Source organism: Lissotriton vulgaris, chromosome 12 (assembly GCF_964263255.1).
Source record: "Lissotriton vulgaris chromosome 12, aLisVul1.2, whole genome shotgun sequence".
Taxonomy (NCBI): domain Eukaryota; kingdom Metazoa; phylum Chordata; class Amphibia; order Caudata; family Salamandridae; genus Lissotriton; species Lissotriton vulgaris.
Window position 1 is genome coordinate 93,921,252 of NC_141700.1, and position 17,567 is coordinate 93,938,818.

At 46.6% G+C, this 17,567-nt stretch overlaps 1 protein-coding gene across 4 annotated transcripts in view; it reads right to left on the reverse strand.

Annotated features, from left to right (window-relative positions):
• CGN (cingulin) overlaps positions 1-17,567 on the reverse strand; it is a 251,828-nt gene that overhangs the window by 93,210 nt on the left and 141,051 nt on the right. For all 4 annotated transcript variants that reach the window (XM_086947325.1, XM_086947326.1, XM_086947324.1 and 1 more), the window contains exons 7-9: positions 10,216-10,357; positions 7,864-8,076; positions 7,373-7,521 (exon numbers count right to left, since the gene is read on the reverse strand). In XM_086947325.1, coding sequence (XP_086803451.1) covers positions 7,373-7,521; positions 7,864-8,076; positions 10,216-10,357 — 504 coding nt within the window. The remainder of the gene's footprint in view (positions 1-7,372; positions 7,522-7,863; positions 8,077-10,215; positions 10,358-17,567) is intronic.

A 17,567-nucleotide genomic window follows, 5' to 3' on the forward strand; every position in this document is an offset into this window, starting at 1 on the left:
CTGGAATAGCGAGGTGAGCAAAAAACAATGGATTTAGGCCCAGATGAACAAGTTACTTACCTTCGGTAACGCTTTTTCTGGTAGATACTATATCTGCCTGTGGATTCCTCACCTTGTGAATATCCCCTTGCGTCAGCAACATTCGGAAATTCTTTTTGTAGCTTCGCGCCGACGTGGATCCAGACGTCACAGAGGCACGGCACCGCTCGCGACTCCGCTGACGTCACCGACGCCTATAACAGGCCCATGCTGGCGTGATGACATCAGTTCCGCCCTTTTTTCCGTGCATTCGAGGCACACGGACGGACCGATGACAGTAGACATAAACACAGTATACGCAGTATAGAAATCAAGGTAACACACAGTGTGAAACAAATGCAATAAAACATTTGAAATAAACAATTCCTTGACAATAAAATAAAACATTAAAGAAACTCTGGCATAGAAGAATGGACAACGGGGAGGCGGGTGGGTCAGTGAGGAATCCACAGGCAGATATAGTATCTACCAGAAAAAGCGTTACCGAAGGTAAGTAAATTGTTCTTCTGATAGATACATCTGCCGTGTGGATTCCTCACCTTGTGAATAGAGTCCACAGCAGTCCCCACTCCCGGAGGAGGGTGTCCACTCTTCTAAACCAGGAAATCCTGAAGGACAGAGCGCGCAAAGTGACCGTCCCCCCTCACTTCAGAATCCAAGCAGTAATGCTTCGCGAAAGTGTGGAGGGAAGACCAAGTTGCCGCTCTACAAATATCCTCTACAGGCACACCTCTAGCCAATGCAGAGGTCGAAGACTTAGCTCTAGTGGAATGAGCCTTATACCCTCTGGTGGTTCCTTACCGGCCAAAAAGTAGCAGATCTTAATGCAGAGGACGATCCATCGCGACAAAGTCCTCTTATGGACCGCTCTTCCTTTCTTGCAGCCAGCAAAGCCAATAAAGAGCTGCTCATCCAAGCGACAGTCTTTAGTCCTGTCCAAATAAAAGGACACCGCCCTCTTGGGGTCCAGACGGTGCAACCTCTCCTCCTCTTTGGAAGGGTGTGGGGGGAGGATAAAAGGTAGGGAGGGTAACAGATTGACCAAGGTGGAAAGGAGTTACCACCTTAGGCAGAAAAGCAGCCCACGTCCTAAGAACCATTCGATCAGCATGAATGGACAAGAAAGGGGGCTTGGAACTAAGAGCTTGAAGCTCACTAACCCTCCTTGCCGAGGTTATTGCAACGAGGAAAACAGTCTTGAAAGTCAGGAGCCTCATAGAACATTTGTGAAGAGGCTCAAAAGGAGCACCCATTACAAATGTCAAAACTAGATTCAAATCCCACTGAGGCACAATAAAAGGGATAGGAGGAAACTTATTAATGAGGCCCTTCAAAAACCTTAAAACTATAAGAGATTTAAACAGAGAAGGCTGGTCAGGCAAACAGATAAACGCCGACAACGCTGACAGATAACCCTTCACCGTGGCAACAGCAAGCCCCTGCTGAGCCAGAGAAAGGGCAAACTGGAGAACATCAGATAAATGGGCCCTCAAAGGGTCTATGGACTTCTCCCTGCACCAAACAACAAACTTAGACCACCTATAAGAATAGATGGACTTAGTGGAGTCACGCCTGGCTGATAAAATGACATCCACCACATCGTGAGGGAGAGAAAAAGAAATCAGGTTGCTCCGTTCAATCTCCAGGCATGAAGGTGTAATGTCTGGAGGTGGGGGTGTAGAACCTGCCCCTCCATCTGAGAGAGGAGATCTGCCCTGAGAGGGAGACGGAGCGGCGGGTGAGAGGAAAAGTGGAGAAGGTCCGAGTACCACACCCTTCTTGGCCAATCCGGGGCGACCAATATGACTCGGGCCCGGTCTTGGCGAATCTTCTTCAGAACCCGAGGAATCAAAGGTATGGGAGGAAACGCGTAAAGGAGTTGCGAGCTCCAACTCAACTGAAACGCGTCCCCAAAGGCTCCTTGCATCGGATACTGGAGACTGCAGAATGACGGGCAGTGAGCATTCTCGTAAGTGGCGAACAGGTCCACCCGAGGAGTCCCCCACATCCGAAAGATGTCGAGAACTACCTCTGGATGGAGCCTCCACTCGTGATCGGCAGAGAACTGCGAACTGAGACTGTCTGCACAAACGTTCTGAACCCCGGCCAGATGATTTGCCATCAGACAAATCTGATGGTCCTGAACCCAGGACCAGAGACGCAGAACCTCTCTGCAGAGACACTGCGACCCTACTCCTCCCTGCTTGTTGATGTACCACATCGCGGTCGTGTTGTCAGTCAGGACCTGAACTGACCGCCCGCGAAGGGAAGGGAGGAAGGCCTTGAGCGCCAGACGTATCGCCCGCAACTCTAGAAGGTTGATATGAAGCAACCTTTCCTCTGGAGACCAAAGACCTTTGACCTCCAGGTCCCCCAGATGAGCACCCCACCCGAGAGTGGACGCATCCGATATTACTGTGGCAACCGATGGAGGAATCTGAAAAGGCTTCCCTTGAGACAGATTGCCTTCCACACTACACCAAGACAGATCCGCTGCAGTTTCTCTGGAGATCTTCACCGACTCCCTGAGATCCTCTTTGTGCTGATACCACTGCCTGCGGAGGCACCACTAGAGCGCCCTCATATGCCAGCGTGCATGGTTGACCAACAGAATGCATGAAGCCATCAGACCAAGCAGGCGAAGGACCTTCAGGACTGGAACGACCGCTCCATTGTAAAACAAAGGAATCATCTCCTGTATGTCGCGAATCCTTTGAGGGGGAGGGAATGCACGACACACAGTAGTGTCCAGTACCTCACCTATGAACAGGTTGCGCTGTGAGGGCACCAGGTGAGACTTGGGTACATTTATTGAAAAACCCAACCTGTGCAACAACTGAGTTGTCTCTTGCAGATGATGGAGCACCTTCTCCGGCGACTCCGCTTTGATCAGCCAGTCGTCTAGATACGGAAACACATGTATCCCCGATCTCCTGAGATGAGCCGCCACCACTGCCATCACCTTGGTGAAGACTCGAGGCGCAGTAGTAAGACCAAACGGAAGGACCACAAACTGGTAGTGTTGTGACCCAACCGTAAAACGGAGATACTTTCTGTGCGACTTCAAGATGGGAATATGAAAATACGCAACCTGCAAGTCTATCGACACCATCCAGTCTTCTTCCAGCAGCGCTTGAAGAACCTGCGCAAGAGTGAGCATCTTGAACTTTTCCTGTTTCAGGTAAAGGTTCAAGTTCCTGAGATCCAGGATTGGCCGAAGCCTGCCATCTTTCTTGGGGATCAGGAAATACCGGGAGTAGCACCCCTGACCCCTTTCCTGCTCTGGAACCACCTCTATTGCACCTTTTTGGAACAGAGCCAGGACTTCTTCCTGCAGACGAAGCAGGTGGTCCTCCGAACAATAACCCTGGCAAGGAGGGTAATTGGGTGGGAATTCCTGGAAAGGAAGTGCATACCCATTCTCTACAAGATTGAGAACCCAAAGATCCGATGTTATTAATTCCCAATCTTGTAGAAAATGAGTAAGCCGACCCCCCACTGGGCCCACATGATCCAGAATGGCGGATCTAGGGCTGCTTTGCTGCGTTGGCCGGGGGTTGGGAAGGAGAGGAGGAGGAGGAGGAGGATTGACGACCTCTAGGGCTGGATCTTTGCCTGCCCCTCTATGACTTGTACAGCGTATTCTGCTGCTGTTGAGGCTGCTGCTGGGATGGTCTGCAAGAGCAAAAGGAAGACCTTCCAAACCCCCTGAAGCGTCTACCAGTAGTACCTCTGGACTGAAGACCCAAAGATTTTGCAGTGGCCCTACTGTCCTTAAAACGTTCCAAAGCAGCATCAGCCTTCTTGCCAAACAATCCTGAGCCATCAAAAGGCAAGTCCAACAAAGCAAACTGGACGTCCGCAGAGAACTTCGATGATTTAAGCCAGGCAACCCTCCTGGTGGCCACAGAGGAGCCCATGACCCTTGCCACCGAATCAGCAGTGTCCAGACCACTCTGAATCACCTGTCTCGCAGCTGCTTGAGTGTCTGATATCACTTCCTGAAAATCCTTCCTGTCATCCTCAGGAATTTTCGGAATCAGCTGCTTGACAGAATCCATCAAGGCATGGATATACCTCCCCATCAGACACGTTGCGTTGGTTGACTTCAACGCCATACTGGCTGAAGAGAAAACCTTCCTGGCACTCTGATCTTGCTTTCTGGATTATTTATCCCCAGGAACCTGTGGAAAAGCACCAGCAGATTTCTTTGAGCAGGCAGCCTGCACCACCAAACTCTCAGGCAAGGGATGAATTGATAAAAACGCAGGGTCCTCAGGTGCAACTCTGTATCTCACCGCAACTGTTCTAGAAACTGCAGGAGCAGTTAAAGGTTTCTTCCAAACCTCATAGATGGGCTCAGATAAGGCCTCGTTGAAGGGTAACACAGGTTCAATTACTGACGAGGGTGAATGAAGAACCTCAGTTAAAATATTAGGTTTATAATCAGCAGTGGGCAAAGTAATATTCAACAAACTCGCTGCTTTTTTAATAACGGTGTGATAAGGCACCACATCCTTCGATGGTACATTTGACACTGAAGCCAATTCCCACTCAGGCGACAGTTCAAGCCCACTGGCCTCACACAAGTCCTCAAAAGGATCCTCAGAATCCTGTAACTCCCCTTCTTCAGTATCTGAATACTGATATCTTTCCTCTTCCAGAAGTCTCTGGGCCTTTCTCCGAGATCTTTCCTTCACAGCAGAAGTCAAAGGGTTCGGAATCGACTCCGACGGGGTCGGTGCCGGCGTCGAACCCGAAGTCGGACAAGGTTTTTCAATACGAGGTCGGGCAGAATCCTGCCTCGGAGTCGTAGGCATCGGATTCGTAGGCATCGGCGTCGATGAGACCGGCTTCGACTGAGTCGGCGTTGTGCGCTTCGGCGTCGACGACACCGGTGGTGTCAGAAAATGCCAATGCGGTGGTATAGCCGGCATAAAAGGCATGAAGGGCGCAGGGGCGTAAGCCTGGAGAACACCCAAGTTGAAGGCCATCGGACCCGTGGGACCAACAGGTGCACCAGACGGGAACATTGCCCTGGAATATACACCAAACATGGCGTTCAGGAACTGAGAAGGATCCTGACCTGGAGTTGGAAATTCAGGATATTGGTCTCTGGGTCGTTCCTGAGGAGGCGGAGTCGAAACGACGTCGACCTCTTCGCCGAGCCCAGGAACCGGGGTCGACGAACCCGCAGGCACCGGAACTTCGACTTCACCAGCCCCCTCCTCCTCACCTTCATCCTCCTGACCAGAAGGATTGGATGGAACCGGAGATTGGACCTGCTTCTGAGAATCAGGTGAATCCGGATGTGAAGCCTCACCAACAGAGTTATGTTCCGACTCCGAAACCTCCACTTCCTTACTCAGAAGTTTGACCTGGGACTTCGGTCTTGAACTAGAGTCCTTTCCGGAGTGATGACGTGACTCATGGCTCCTCTTCTTATGCTTCTTCCTCGAAGACTTCGAAGCGTGAGCCGAAGACGACTCCGAGCGTGACCTCGAACGAGACCTCGAACGAGACCTCGACCTCGACCGACGAGTTCGAGACTTCGAAGACTTCTTAATTTTCTTATCTTTAAGTTTTGCCATAAGGAGTTTCGTCTCGCTTTCTCTTAACGCCTTCGAAGTCATCTTCTTGCAGCAAGGACAGTCCTCGACGTCATGGTCGGAACTTAAACACCAAACACAGCATTCATGAGGATCGGTGATAGACATAGTCTTGCCACATTCGCCGCAAGCCTTAAATCCAGTTTTCTTCGACGACATTTCGAAGAATGTAAAGATAGACACAATAACAGGATAATAGTAACAAAGTTACTGAAAAGCTACAGTACGATCCCTGAAAACCGTTAGCGTCGACGACGCGGAAAAAAGGGAACTGATGTCAGCACGCCGGCGTGGGCCTGTTATAGGCGTCGGTGACGTCAGCGGAGTCGTGAGCGGTGCCGTGCCTCTGTGACGTCCGGATCCACGTCGGCGCGAAGCTACAAAAAGAATTTCCGAATGTTGCTGACGCAAGGGGATATTCACAAGGTGAGGAATCCACACGGCAGATGTATCTATCAGAACTCTGTACTGAGGTGAACGTTTGACATGGTTTAGCATTCCGTCCATCAGTTGTTCTTTTTGCATTTGTCACCCCAAGTGGGACAGATGTGGGTCCCTTGCTTGCTGTGCCACTGGAGCCAAGCTAGCCAGGCGATGAGTGGCGATACCCCGAAATCGGTCCCGGGATGCTAGTTGCTAGTCAGGCGAGGACCAGGCCTGGCAGTTCGGGCTGTACTGTTCTCATGGGGAGCAGGTTCAAAACTCATTTGCATATGGCTAGGTCCAAAATGGATTGGCATAGTGAGCAAAAGAACAATGGATTTAGGCCCAGATCTCTGTACCGAGGGTGAATGTTTGACATTGTTCAGCATTCGGTCTATCAATATTTCTTTTTATAAAATGGTATATAGTACAGCAGCCCGCGATTATGTATTTTAGCATCTGGATGGCCCACCACAATCTCTCACAATGACTCCCACAAGAGGAAAAACTCAAAAGGTACATTGCAACTAAAGACCTCCTGGCATCCAATAAAGCAGACTAAGCAACTTCTCAAGATCCAAAGTGTCAACAGATCCAACTGGAGAAACTCTTGCAGATGTGCACTCACCATCAGCCAAAGGAGATACAAGACTAATGTTAAAGGATTTTAAATAAAGACAAATAAGCCTTGGGATTGAACCTCACAAAAACACATCAGACCGGAGACCAATTCTAAGGGGCTGCACGGAGAGTGAAGGGAAAAGATAGTTACACAGGGTATAATACAACAGCAACTGACAACTCTTTAACAGGCAAGAGTTCTCACACAAAATTTCTTACATCTGTGGAAAAAACAAAGATCACTCGAGTAAGATATTACAATAAGTAAGCATACAAGAGAAGTCTTGTAGCAGGTTTCAGACAATGAATGATAAGACAAGGAAAATGAAGGCATAAAGCAAATAATACAGATTATAAGGGACTACTCTATAGAGATCCAAAAATGGGAAAGAGACATCGGGCAGCAAAAAGTACAGTCGAAAGAGAGACTGAGAGCAGGTGGAAGGTAGATAATATTAACAGGCACATAGGTGCTATTGGCATATCAAACATAGCATGAAACCTGCCACGGAGAAGAGTGGCACAAAAGGAAACTAACGCAAAAGGAAATAGAGGAGAAAGGAGTCACAGTCAAGGGTAGGGGATGAGAAATGAGTAGAGAAAAATATTCACATTCTCTTACTAAGCAGTAGAGGAGAAAAAAGAAACCCATCAGGGAAAGAGAGAGAGAAAACACGTACTCTTGCTTTGTGCTGCGCAGTTCTTCTTTGTTCTTCAGGAACATGTCTTTCCAGTGGTTAATTTCCTCACTGCTTTCATCCAACTCCCTCTGGAGGCTCCTTACCACAGAGTTTATTTTTTGTCGCTCAGACTCCAAACTCTGCTGGTCCTGTGTAGAAAAGATGGCAGGAGTGTCATATTCTACCTCAAGGGACGACGAAGACTGTAATCAGTCAGAGGACACCATACAAAATACAGGCTCAAGCATACCTTCACTGATCACCTGAAAGAGTTTGCCTTCTTTTTTTCAGGCTCATCATGTCTTAGCCACACCCCTTCTACCAGTACTAGAAAGAACCTCTTTCCGTGTACTTCTAATAAATGAGCCAGTGTCCCATTCTCTTGAATCCATTACACATCCCTTACCCTGGACTATGACATTGATGGTGCCTCCCAACCTTTTGCTTCAACCACATTTGCATTCCCAGGCCCTGCCATGTTCCTTTCCTACCTGTGATACACCTTCCATGTTTTTCCTCAGCTGATCCATGTCCTTCTGGTACTGCTGCCGCACTCGGTCCATCTCCTTGTCATGGTTGGCCACCTCTTCCTTCAGTGCACCCTTCAGTGCAGTCAATTCCCTCTCACGCTGGCGCAACAATTCATCTTGCTTTTGTCGTAAAAGTAACACTTCCTCCAGCTCCTCTCGGGTTTCTAATAGCTCCTGAGGAGAAAACAAACAATAATAATAAGGAAGGGTAAAAGTCTATGTCTTGACAAAGTATCACAGCTTTTGAATGTGGCAAGTCGCGTATAAAGACACATACACTGAGAAAGAGAGACTCATACACGAGGCACAACGTACCAGGACAAGAAACATGGCAACACTGGAAAAGGAAAACAGCCATGCTCACGGGGAAATAGAACACTTATGTTTGGACAGAAAAAGAACAGTGGGAAAGGAAACTAGGACAGGAAGAAACACAGACAGACAGGGAAGACGCGAACAGAGAGCGTCGAGACACAGACAAGGAAGACGCAGACAGAAAAGAGGCAGACACTGAAGCATGGAAAAGAAAGCCGCTTACACTTGGAAAACAAAGCCACTGGAACAGGAAAAAAAGCTACTGGGACAGGGAAAACACATACAGATGGTCAGGAAGTACATAGGGACAGAGAATACACAAACACTAAAACAGGGAAAACAGACACCTGGACAAGGAAAACCAACATGCAGGGAAAATGAAGATAAGCTGAAGAATATAATGGGCAAACACTTGGACAAAGACTACACTGACACAGAAGCAGGAAATACAGTAACAATTAGATAAGTAATGGAATGACACTTGCAGGGCATTTCATGAGCAGAGATCCTCAGACAAGGAAATACACTAACACTTACGAGGTTGGTGGACTCTTAAAGACAAAGCTACAGACAGTGGATCAGGGACACAAACACATACACATGGTTGCTGAGATTTACAAAACCAGGCTCTCACCTACAGGGTTTTACTCGCTAGATACTTTGCTTTTTTTCCATTAGATAAAACCAAAAACAGGCAGCATTCCCAACATTTACCTTTAGCAGTACCAATAGGCCCTGTAAATAATGAACTGTAACACAACAAACACAGACACACAAAGGTGCATCAATCTGGTCATAGCCAAAACAGCCCACAGCCAGTCTCACAAAAGCAGTAGTCGAAAGAATCGCCTACTGGATAGGCATCTATAAAGAATTTTGTAATTTTTAAAGACAGAAAGGTGGAACCCATAACCCTAAATAAAGCTTGATAAGTGAAGGAGATTGGATACCATACCATAATCACAGCAATATAAAGTAAGAACAAATCAAGTTCCATATGTGGGTTAGTCTGTCATACAGAAGCAGGAATATGTGCAGGATGGATGTGTTGGGAGGGGATTATTTGCGGTGATAGGTAAACAGCATTAGTCTGGGTGTAACTGTCGAAAGAGGACTGGGCACACAGTAATAGCCTGGTGGCACTTACCTGCTCAGAAATGGGCATCTTTCATGGGCCCAGATGTCTTCATTAAGACTAAACTTAAGAGTGTTTGGGATCGCTATCCGCAGGGAAATATGTAGATTAATGGGTTTGGGGTTATATATATATATTATATATATATATATATATATATATACATACATACACACACACATATACAGAAAAATAATCAGAATTTTTAAGTTTTTAGTGCGAGTTCTTGCCTTAAAAAAATGGAGTGACGATCGGCAAAAATAAGCGTGGGGAGGAGAGCAGGGGCTCAGGGGGGGCCCCCGTAAAAAATTTTTTTTAACTCTATTCAGCCGGTGCAAACATTGAAGTTGAAAGTATGTTAGCATTTACCCCACAGGGAAATGTCCGCAAATCCATTTAAACAACCCCAATACAGAGCTGAAGTCAATCACCACTGTACATGCGGATTATTCTTTCAAATGTTCAATTTCATTAAAAGTTAGCATTCCTTACAGTTCTTTCATATTACTTCATTTATCAAAAGAGCATAATCGAGGCATTTAAAAACATAGTCAGAGGATTCAACTACATTTCACAGCCAATTCAATTAAACTGATAAATTAGGTAAACACATTCAACAAATATTATTTAAACTGAGTAATACACAAATTCATGTGATAATCGTAGAGCACCATATCAGATTACATTAGAATTAAAAGAAATGCTATTAGTAGATTATTATTAGGTATAGTCATGACAAGAAAAAGAATGGGTCCAGAATAAGATCCAACCAGACACGAGCAAAAATGCTCTCCATCGGATGGACAATGGAGTTGATTTGTAATCTTGATCTGAATTTCTTATCTGATGGGAAAGCCACATACTTTCATAAGGGCATCCTTGTCTTCAGAGCTTCTTGAGGAGGATCGGAGCCGACTTGCTTCCTCTTGTATATCCAATAGTCTGTCCTCCAGGCCCCTCATCTTGCTTTCCACCTGTTCTTTCTCCATGCGCACTTCCAGCAACCTAAAGAGTGGATAATGTTTGGTTAATTGTCTTAATAAAAACGGCTTTCCATAGCCTAGAGAACCAAAAAAGTAGTAAGTCTAGTACTAGATCATGCAAACCATGTGTATCAAACTACTAAATAGCTGAATAAACAATTGGGAGTTATGCTGCTACCACAATGTTATCTAGGGCACATGAAAAATCTAGGATAACCTTTCCAAGGCTGTACAATTGATGTCTCCGGCAGTTCCTGCTGAAGAATCATCACTCCATCTTCAATTTTCTACACTGCCCAAAGAAGTCTCAAGTCAAGATAAAATAAATAAAAGAGAAATCTTTTAATGTTTTTGTTACAAGAAACAAGAATAACCAATTATATGAAAGCTACACATCTGTGGTATTTCTTGCCAGAAAGGCAAAATGTATCACAAACGCAAAATATGAATACGGTAGGCGGATGAGCTACAAACCAGGCGCCTGGAGAGTAACTGTTCACTGAAGACCCTTTAAGCTTTAGTTCAAGTATTCTCACATTGGCCACATTTTACTCAACACGAGAAAATGGGATACGCATAAGCATAAGGAATAGTATACTTTCAGCAGGGAGCTAGAATTTGCTATTCAGAGAGGATTAAAATGTTTCAGTTTGATAGGCTATAACTTCAACCCATCTGTTTACTCCAAATCAATACTTAGCTCGTTGAGGAAAGGAAGGACATATGCCTAAGCCCTGTAAGAAGTTCATAGTTGAATCAATCTATCCTTTATCACAGATTATTACCAAATGCATGGTGCATTTTGATAGGCTGTTCTCACCTGATTAACTGCACCGTGCTCAGACAACTTAAATCTATACTCTCTCCACTCCACTGAGCCAAATTGTCACATAGTAACGTTAAAGTACAATAGAACACATAAAATAAATAAATGTGTGCCCTTGTTATACCTGAAGAAATGCAGCATTTCCCGTAAAGGATATTTTAAAAAGATATTCCAAACATAAAATGTGAGTTCTACCAATCAAATACTTCCAATCAGAGCAAAGTAAACTACTGTGCTAAACATTTTTTTCAGATTATGTCCAAAATGGATTTCTGTACTGACTTTGCATTATTCTCAGGATCTTCCAATTTACATTTGCCTGTACAAATCTTTGAAAGGGCATATTCTTGGGACTGCCTCTCTACGACAACATGTTCACTGTCCATCCTGATTTTGGACTTCCCTTCATTTCTGTTACTATGTAAAATTGAGTCCCACTTTTTGACTTTGTGCTGCTTTTCATTTCCTTGTATCTTCATCTCAGTTACTCCTCCCAAGACCACCTTGTCCCCCATTCAAATACAAAACTCACTGTTTTGTTCAAGTCTGACAGGCTGTAGTTCATATGTGTTCTATTTCCCCTGTGTCCAGTATGCAAATCATGATATGTATTAGCAGTGTCACTAAGACATGCCAGGAAAAATGTTTGTGACTTGTCACCAAATGTTCACTATCTTCCACCCATCCACGGGTTTGGCTAAAGTTCCCCAAGTGCCCTTTCTTTCACCTTAGTTAACACTGCCAAAATGGCTAACTCTTTTTCACTGGTGATTTAAATAGGTTATGAGCAGGTCCGGACTGGGAACAAAAACCGGCCCTGACAAAGTCCCCGAGCTCGGCCGCACCCCCGGGGGGTGCGGCCGAGCTCTTTGTCAGGGCCGGTTTTCGGCCGATTTTGTTACAGGGCCGATATGCAGCAGAAACGGTCCTGTAACAAAAAACGGCCCCCAGGGGCCCAAAAACGGCCCCCACCCGAGCGGCACACCTAGGGATTGCCCGGTGCCCGCTACAGCCAGTCCGGCCCTGGTTATGAGTAACTTCAATCGGTAGACATGCGACTGAGCCCAGATCACTCCATTAATAAATGTTATTTCTCTGAGGTTTTCCACCACATCTTTTGTTTATTATTAACGGTCAATGGTTTGAGCCCCTCTTGTTTTGTGTATTGGTCAATATGAATGAGCAAAACTTTTATGCCACCCTGAGGCTTAGAATTTTGAGGTTACGTTCTACTAAAAACTGCTTGAGACACATCAACTTGCTAAAAAAAGCGAGTCCTTAGCTCAAGAATAATTTTTATTTATTTATTTTAAATCAAAGCAAACAAAGACGTTGCCATTACTGTAGATAGGTGAGGATTTGAAGACAGGGGAGTATTGTGGCCAGGACCCTGGCTGGCTGGAGTGCTAGTATTTGTGTAGGATGGCACATTGGTGGGAGCTGATGAACGTTAAAACCAGCTATTGGTATCGGGGAACGCTTAAGGGCCTGGGTCGCAAGCTGTTACGACAAGCCAAAGGCATCGATCTGGGTGAATGGTACAAATTCTTGCCCCTTCAACATCCAGAGGGGCACGAGGTAGGGGTGCCCCCTATCACCCATCCTCTTCTCTCTCTACATTGAACCCCTCGCCCAGAGGATTCAGAACCACCCCGACATAGTGGGAGTCTCCTTTGGGGGGGAAGAGACATCCTATCCGCCCGTAATCGAATGATACTCTGGTGGCATTAGATACGGCTAAAAAGTCAGTGCCCGCATTCCTATGAGAGTTGGAGGCCTTCGGAGCGGTGTCTGGCTTTAAAATCTAAATAAATACTGGGAAATCAATGCTTCTCCACCTGGGGAGCAATGACCAGATGTCAGAAGCTTTACCCCTGGAATTTGGGGATCTTCGAGCGTACAATAGGATCCCATATATGGGAATTACCCTAGCTCCATCCACTGAGCAGACAATCTCCTTGAATTATGCAAAGCTCACCTCTTAAATCCAGGGAGACCTGCGACGTTGGCAACAACACTCACTATCACTTTTGGGGCGGATTGCGGCAGTAAAGATGTCCGTATTACCTAAAATATTATATGTTTTTCAAACTATAGCAGTTGGACCTCCCCTAGGAACTCTCCGAAAGCTACAAAACGCCATTCAACCCTTCATATGGGCAGGGAAGAGGCCGCGGATGGACTTGTCTTAACGGCCAACAGATGAGGGGGGGCTGGGGATCCCTCATATCTTACACTACTATCAGGCAACCCAACTTCGGTATTTAGTGGAATGGAACCGGCCTGAATCAGAGAAGAGATGGCTCTTCCAGGACAGGGTGATGGCGCAGACTGCTCTGTGGAAGATACCCTTCCTGAAGCGAACAGACAGGCCGAAATATCTTAATAGATCCCCTATCACCCATACAACTATGAGAGCTTGGGGTGCGGTTGCGTGTAAGAGAGGACTCACCGCGTTCCCTTCCCCGCTGACGCCACTGTTTGGTAACCCGGAGTTTGAACCTGGACTGGACAGGTGCGCCTTCTCCTCATGGCGTTACTCGGCATGCAAGTCCGCATGCCACTTATTCGATCTTGATGTTTTTCTCCCACTCTCAGACCTCACAGCTCTATGATCTCTCCAACCCGAAGAGATACCAATTTTTTCAACTTAGACATTGGCTGATGCACCCAGAGATACGCCCCCTCGTGGGCAGGAAATTGACGAACTACGAAAAGTGGCTTGTTACCAAAGAAAAGGACCGGAAGGTGATCTCAGAGCTCGACCGCCTGTTAGGACCGCCAACTCCTAAGTTGCGATCCACCGGTCAGAAACGATGGGAGGGGGAATTGGGCAGGGCCCTGTCAGATCAGGAATGGCAGGCTGTATACTATAGAGGGAACCATATTGCAAGAAATACGGCGAGTAGGGAAGCAGCGGTCAAAGTAGCAACTTATTGGTATTTAATCCTGGTCCGGCTGCATGGGGTACTCCGGAGCGCAGTTTAGCCTGGTGGAGGGGATGGGGTGAGGAAGGAACACTGACTCATCTGCTATGCGGGTGCTCGGAAGTGGAGGGGTTCTGGACAGAGGTGATAATGACATTGACGCTCATTTTTACACGGAAATCCCTAGATTCCCAGCTTACACACTTTTAGGACTTCCCAATAAACTTACATTCCCTCTGAAATCAGCTCGGGGAAAGCAGATGGGAATGGCCATAGGGGCAGCTGTGCAACACATTTTGCCGCTCCATCTCACTCCTCCCATTCCCTGCCAAAGTCATTGAGAAAGCCGTCAATAGTAAGCTCGCCGCCTTCCTCGAATCCAACAATTCCCTCGACCCTTCATAGTCCGGCTTCCGAGCCAAACACAGCACCGAAACCGCCCTCATCCCAGCTACAGACGACATCCGAGCGCTACTGGACAACAGAGAAACAGTTGCCCTCATCCTACTCGACCTCTCTGCCGCCTTCAACACGGTATGTCACAGCACACTCATACAACGCCTCAACAACGTCGGAATACAAGGAAAAGCTTTGGATTGGATCATCTCGTTACTCGCCGGAAGAACCCAGAGAGTCCGCCTCCCCCCATTCAAATCAGAGGCCACCGAAGTCATCTGTGGTGTACCACAAGGATCTTCACTCAGCCCCACCCTCTTCAACGTATACATGAGTCCCCTTGCATCCATCGCGCGCCAACACAACCTCAACATCATCTCCTACGCAGACGACACCCAGCTGATCCTCTCCCTCACCAAAGACCCAAACACCACCAAAACCAATCTACACGAAGGAATGAAAGAAGTAGCTGAATGGATGAAGAACAGCCGTTTAAAACTTAACTCGGACAAAACGGAAGTCCTCATCTTAGGATCATACCCCTCTGCCTGGGACGACTCATGGTGGCCACCGGCCCTGGGTACATCACCCATACTCACAGATCACGCACGTAACCTGGGCTTCATCCGAGACTCCTCCCTCTCGATGACCAGACAAGTCAACGCCGTCTTATCTTCATGCTTCAACATCCTACGCATGCTCAAAAAATTCTTCCGCTGGATCCCCACCGAAACAAGAAAGACAGTCACCCACGCACTGGTCACCAGCCGTCTGGATTATGGAAATACCCTTTACGCCGGGACCACAGCCAAACTACAGAAAAAACTCCAACGCATCCAAAACGCCTCAGCCAGACTCATACTGGACGTTCCCCGTCATGCTCACATTTCCGGTCACCTGAAGGATCTCCACTGGCTCCCCGTCAACAAGAGAATAACGTTCCGTCTCCTCACCCACGCACACAAGGCCCTCTACGACCTAGGACCCGAATGCCTCAACACACGACTGTCCTTCTACACACCCACCCGCCAACTACGATCATCCAATCAAGCCCTCGCCGCAATTCCGCACATCCACAGATCCACCATGGGTGGAAGATCCTTCTCCTACTTAGCGGCCAAAACCTGGAATTCTCTCCCCACTCACCTCCGACTTACACAGAACCACCTCTCCTTCAGAAAGCAACTAAAAACCTGGCTATTCGATAAGAACAAAAGTTACTTACCTGTAAACTGTGGTTCTCCAGTATTGGTGTCTTTCATAGATTCACATGCTTGAATATTCCCCGTCGTCGAAGTGGGAGTCCCACGGTACATAAATAGCAGTAATATATATGCATGTATACATGAGAGATATCATAAATAAAATATACATACATATAATGCAATAGAAATGTAAACTTAAAAAAGTACCATAGAACAGAATAGGTCCATTGAAAAGCCCAAGGGAGAATTCACTTTAGTAACATATTAGAGTCATTATGTGTTGGTCCACATTCCAGCCAATCAGGCTGTAGCCTCCTCTAGAACCTTCTCCTCAGAAGCCCAAGTCCTCAGATTTTCGTAGCACAAGTAAGTATAAATGCTTGAGGAGAAGAGAGCCTCTGAGGGGAGGATGGGAGGGTCGCATGTGAATCTATGAAAGACACCAATACTGGAGAACCACAGTTTACAGGTAAGTAACTTTTGTTCTTCTCCAGTATTAGGGGTGTCTTTCATAGATTCACATGCTTGAATAAGAATAGAAAGCAGTAAATCATACATTAGTCATAAAGGAATATACAAATTAAGTCTTGGCAAAACATATCACTTAATAAGCAATAAAAAACAAAATCATGACAAAACCTTTATGACTGGAGGCGGGTAGCAAGAGAGGCTCACCTTTATCGGAAAAGATTCTGCAGCACCGCTTGACCCACTGCCGCATCCGCGGCATCTGTTGATTGCAGGCAGTAGTGCTTCGTAAAAGTATGGCTGCTAGACCAAGTAGCAGCTCTGCAGATGTGTCTCAGAGGTACCCCCGCAAAGAGGGCAGCAGAAGATGACACAGCTCTCGTGGAATGAGCTCGAGCCGGAGCAGGAAGGGGCTTGCCAGCCCGTTGATGACAGTAGGATATGGCAGACGATATCCATCTGGTGATAGTCTGTTTGGTTACAGATTGTCCTTTGCACACTGGGCCATATGCTACAAATAATTGATCAGTCTTTCTAAATGTAGCTGTGCGTTGAATGTAAAATTTGAGGCAGCGCTTCACATCCAGAGTGTGCAAAGAGCGTTCCACTGCAGATTGAGGTGCAGGGAAGAAAGTCTTAAGGACAATTGGTTCATTAAGATGGAAGTCACTGGGAACCTTAGGAATAAAACTGGGATTTGTTCTCAAAGTAACAGCCTCGTTGGAGAACTGTAGAAACGGTGGCTGTATAGTAAAGGCTTGGATGTTGCTGACGCGCCTGGATGAGGTCAGAGCAAGCAAAAGAGCCACTTTCCAAGTGAGGAATTTTAGACTGGAAGAATGGATGGGCTCGAATGGAGGCAAAAGTATTGAGACAAAACTAAGTTCAGTCGTCAAGAAGGTGGGGGCCGACGGATTGGTGGGAACATCCGAAAAAGGCCTTGAAGAATTGTCTGATTATTCTGGAGGAGTACAAAGATGTTACGCCATCATGGCGAAAACGAGAAATCGCAGCTAGAAAAACCTTTAGAGTGGAGTGTGATAGTCCTGATCTTGCTAGTGACAAAAAGAACGGCAAGATTTGTTCTGGCTGAGCACACATGGGATCCAGGGATTTAGTGGAACACCAAGCACAGAAACGCTTCCACTTCAACTGGTAAGTTTTGATGGTAGATGGAGCGCGAGCACTTGCTAGCACCGCCCTACAATCCTTGTCGATATTCATGTGTGCAAATTCATTGTACTCAGGTTCCAAGCATGAAGTTGGAGGTATGCTGGGTCCAGATGGCATATTTGGCCTTGCTGCATCGTGAGAAGATGTGGCAGAGGATGCAATTGTATCTGATTTGTCAGAGAGAACAGAAGAAGATCTGAAAACCAAGGACGTCTCGGCCATTTGGGTGCGATCAGG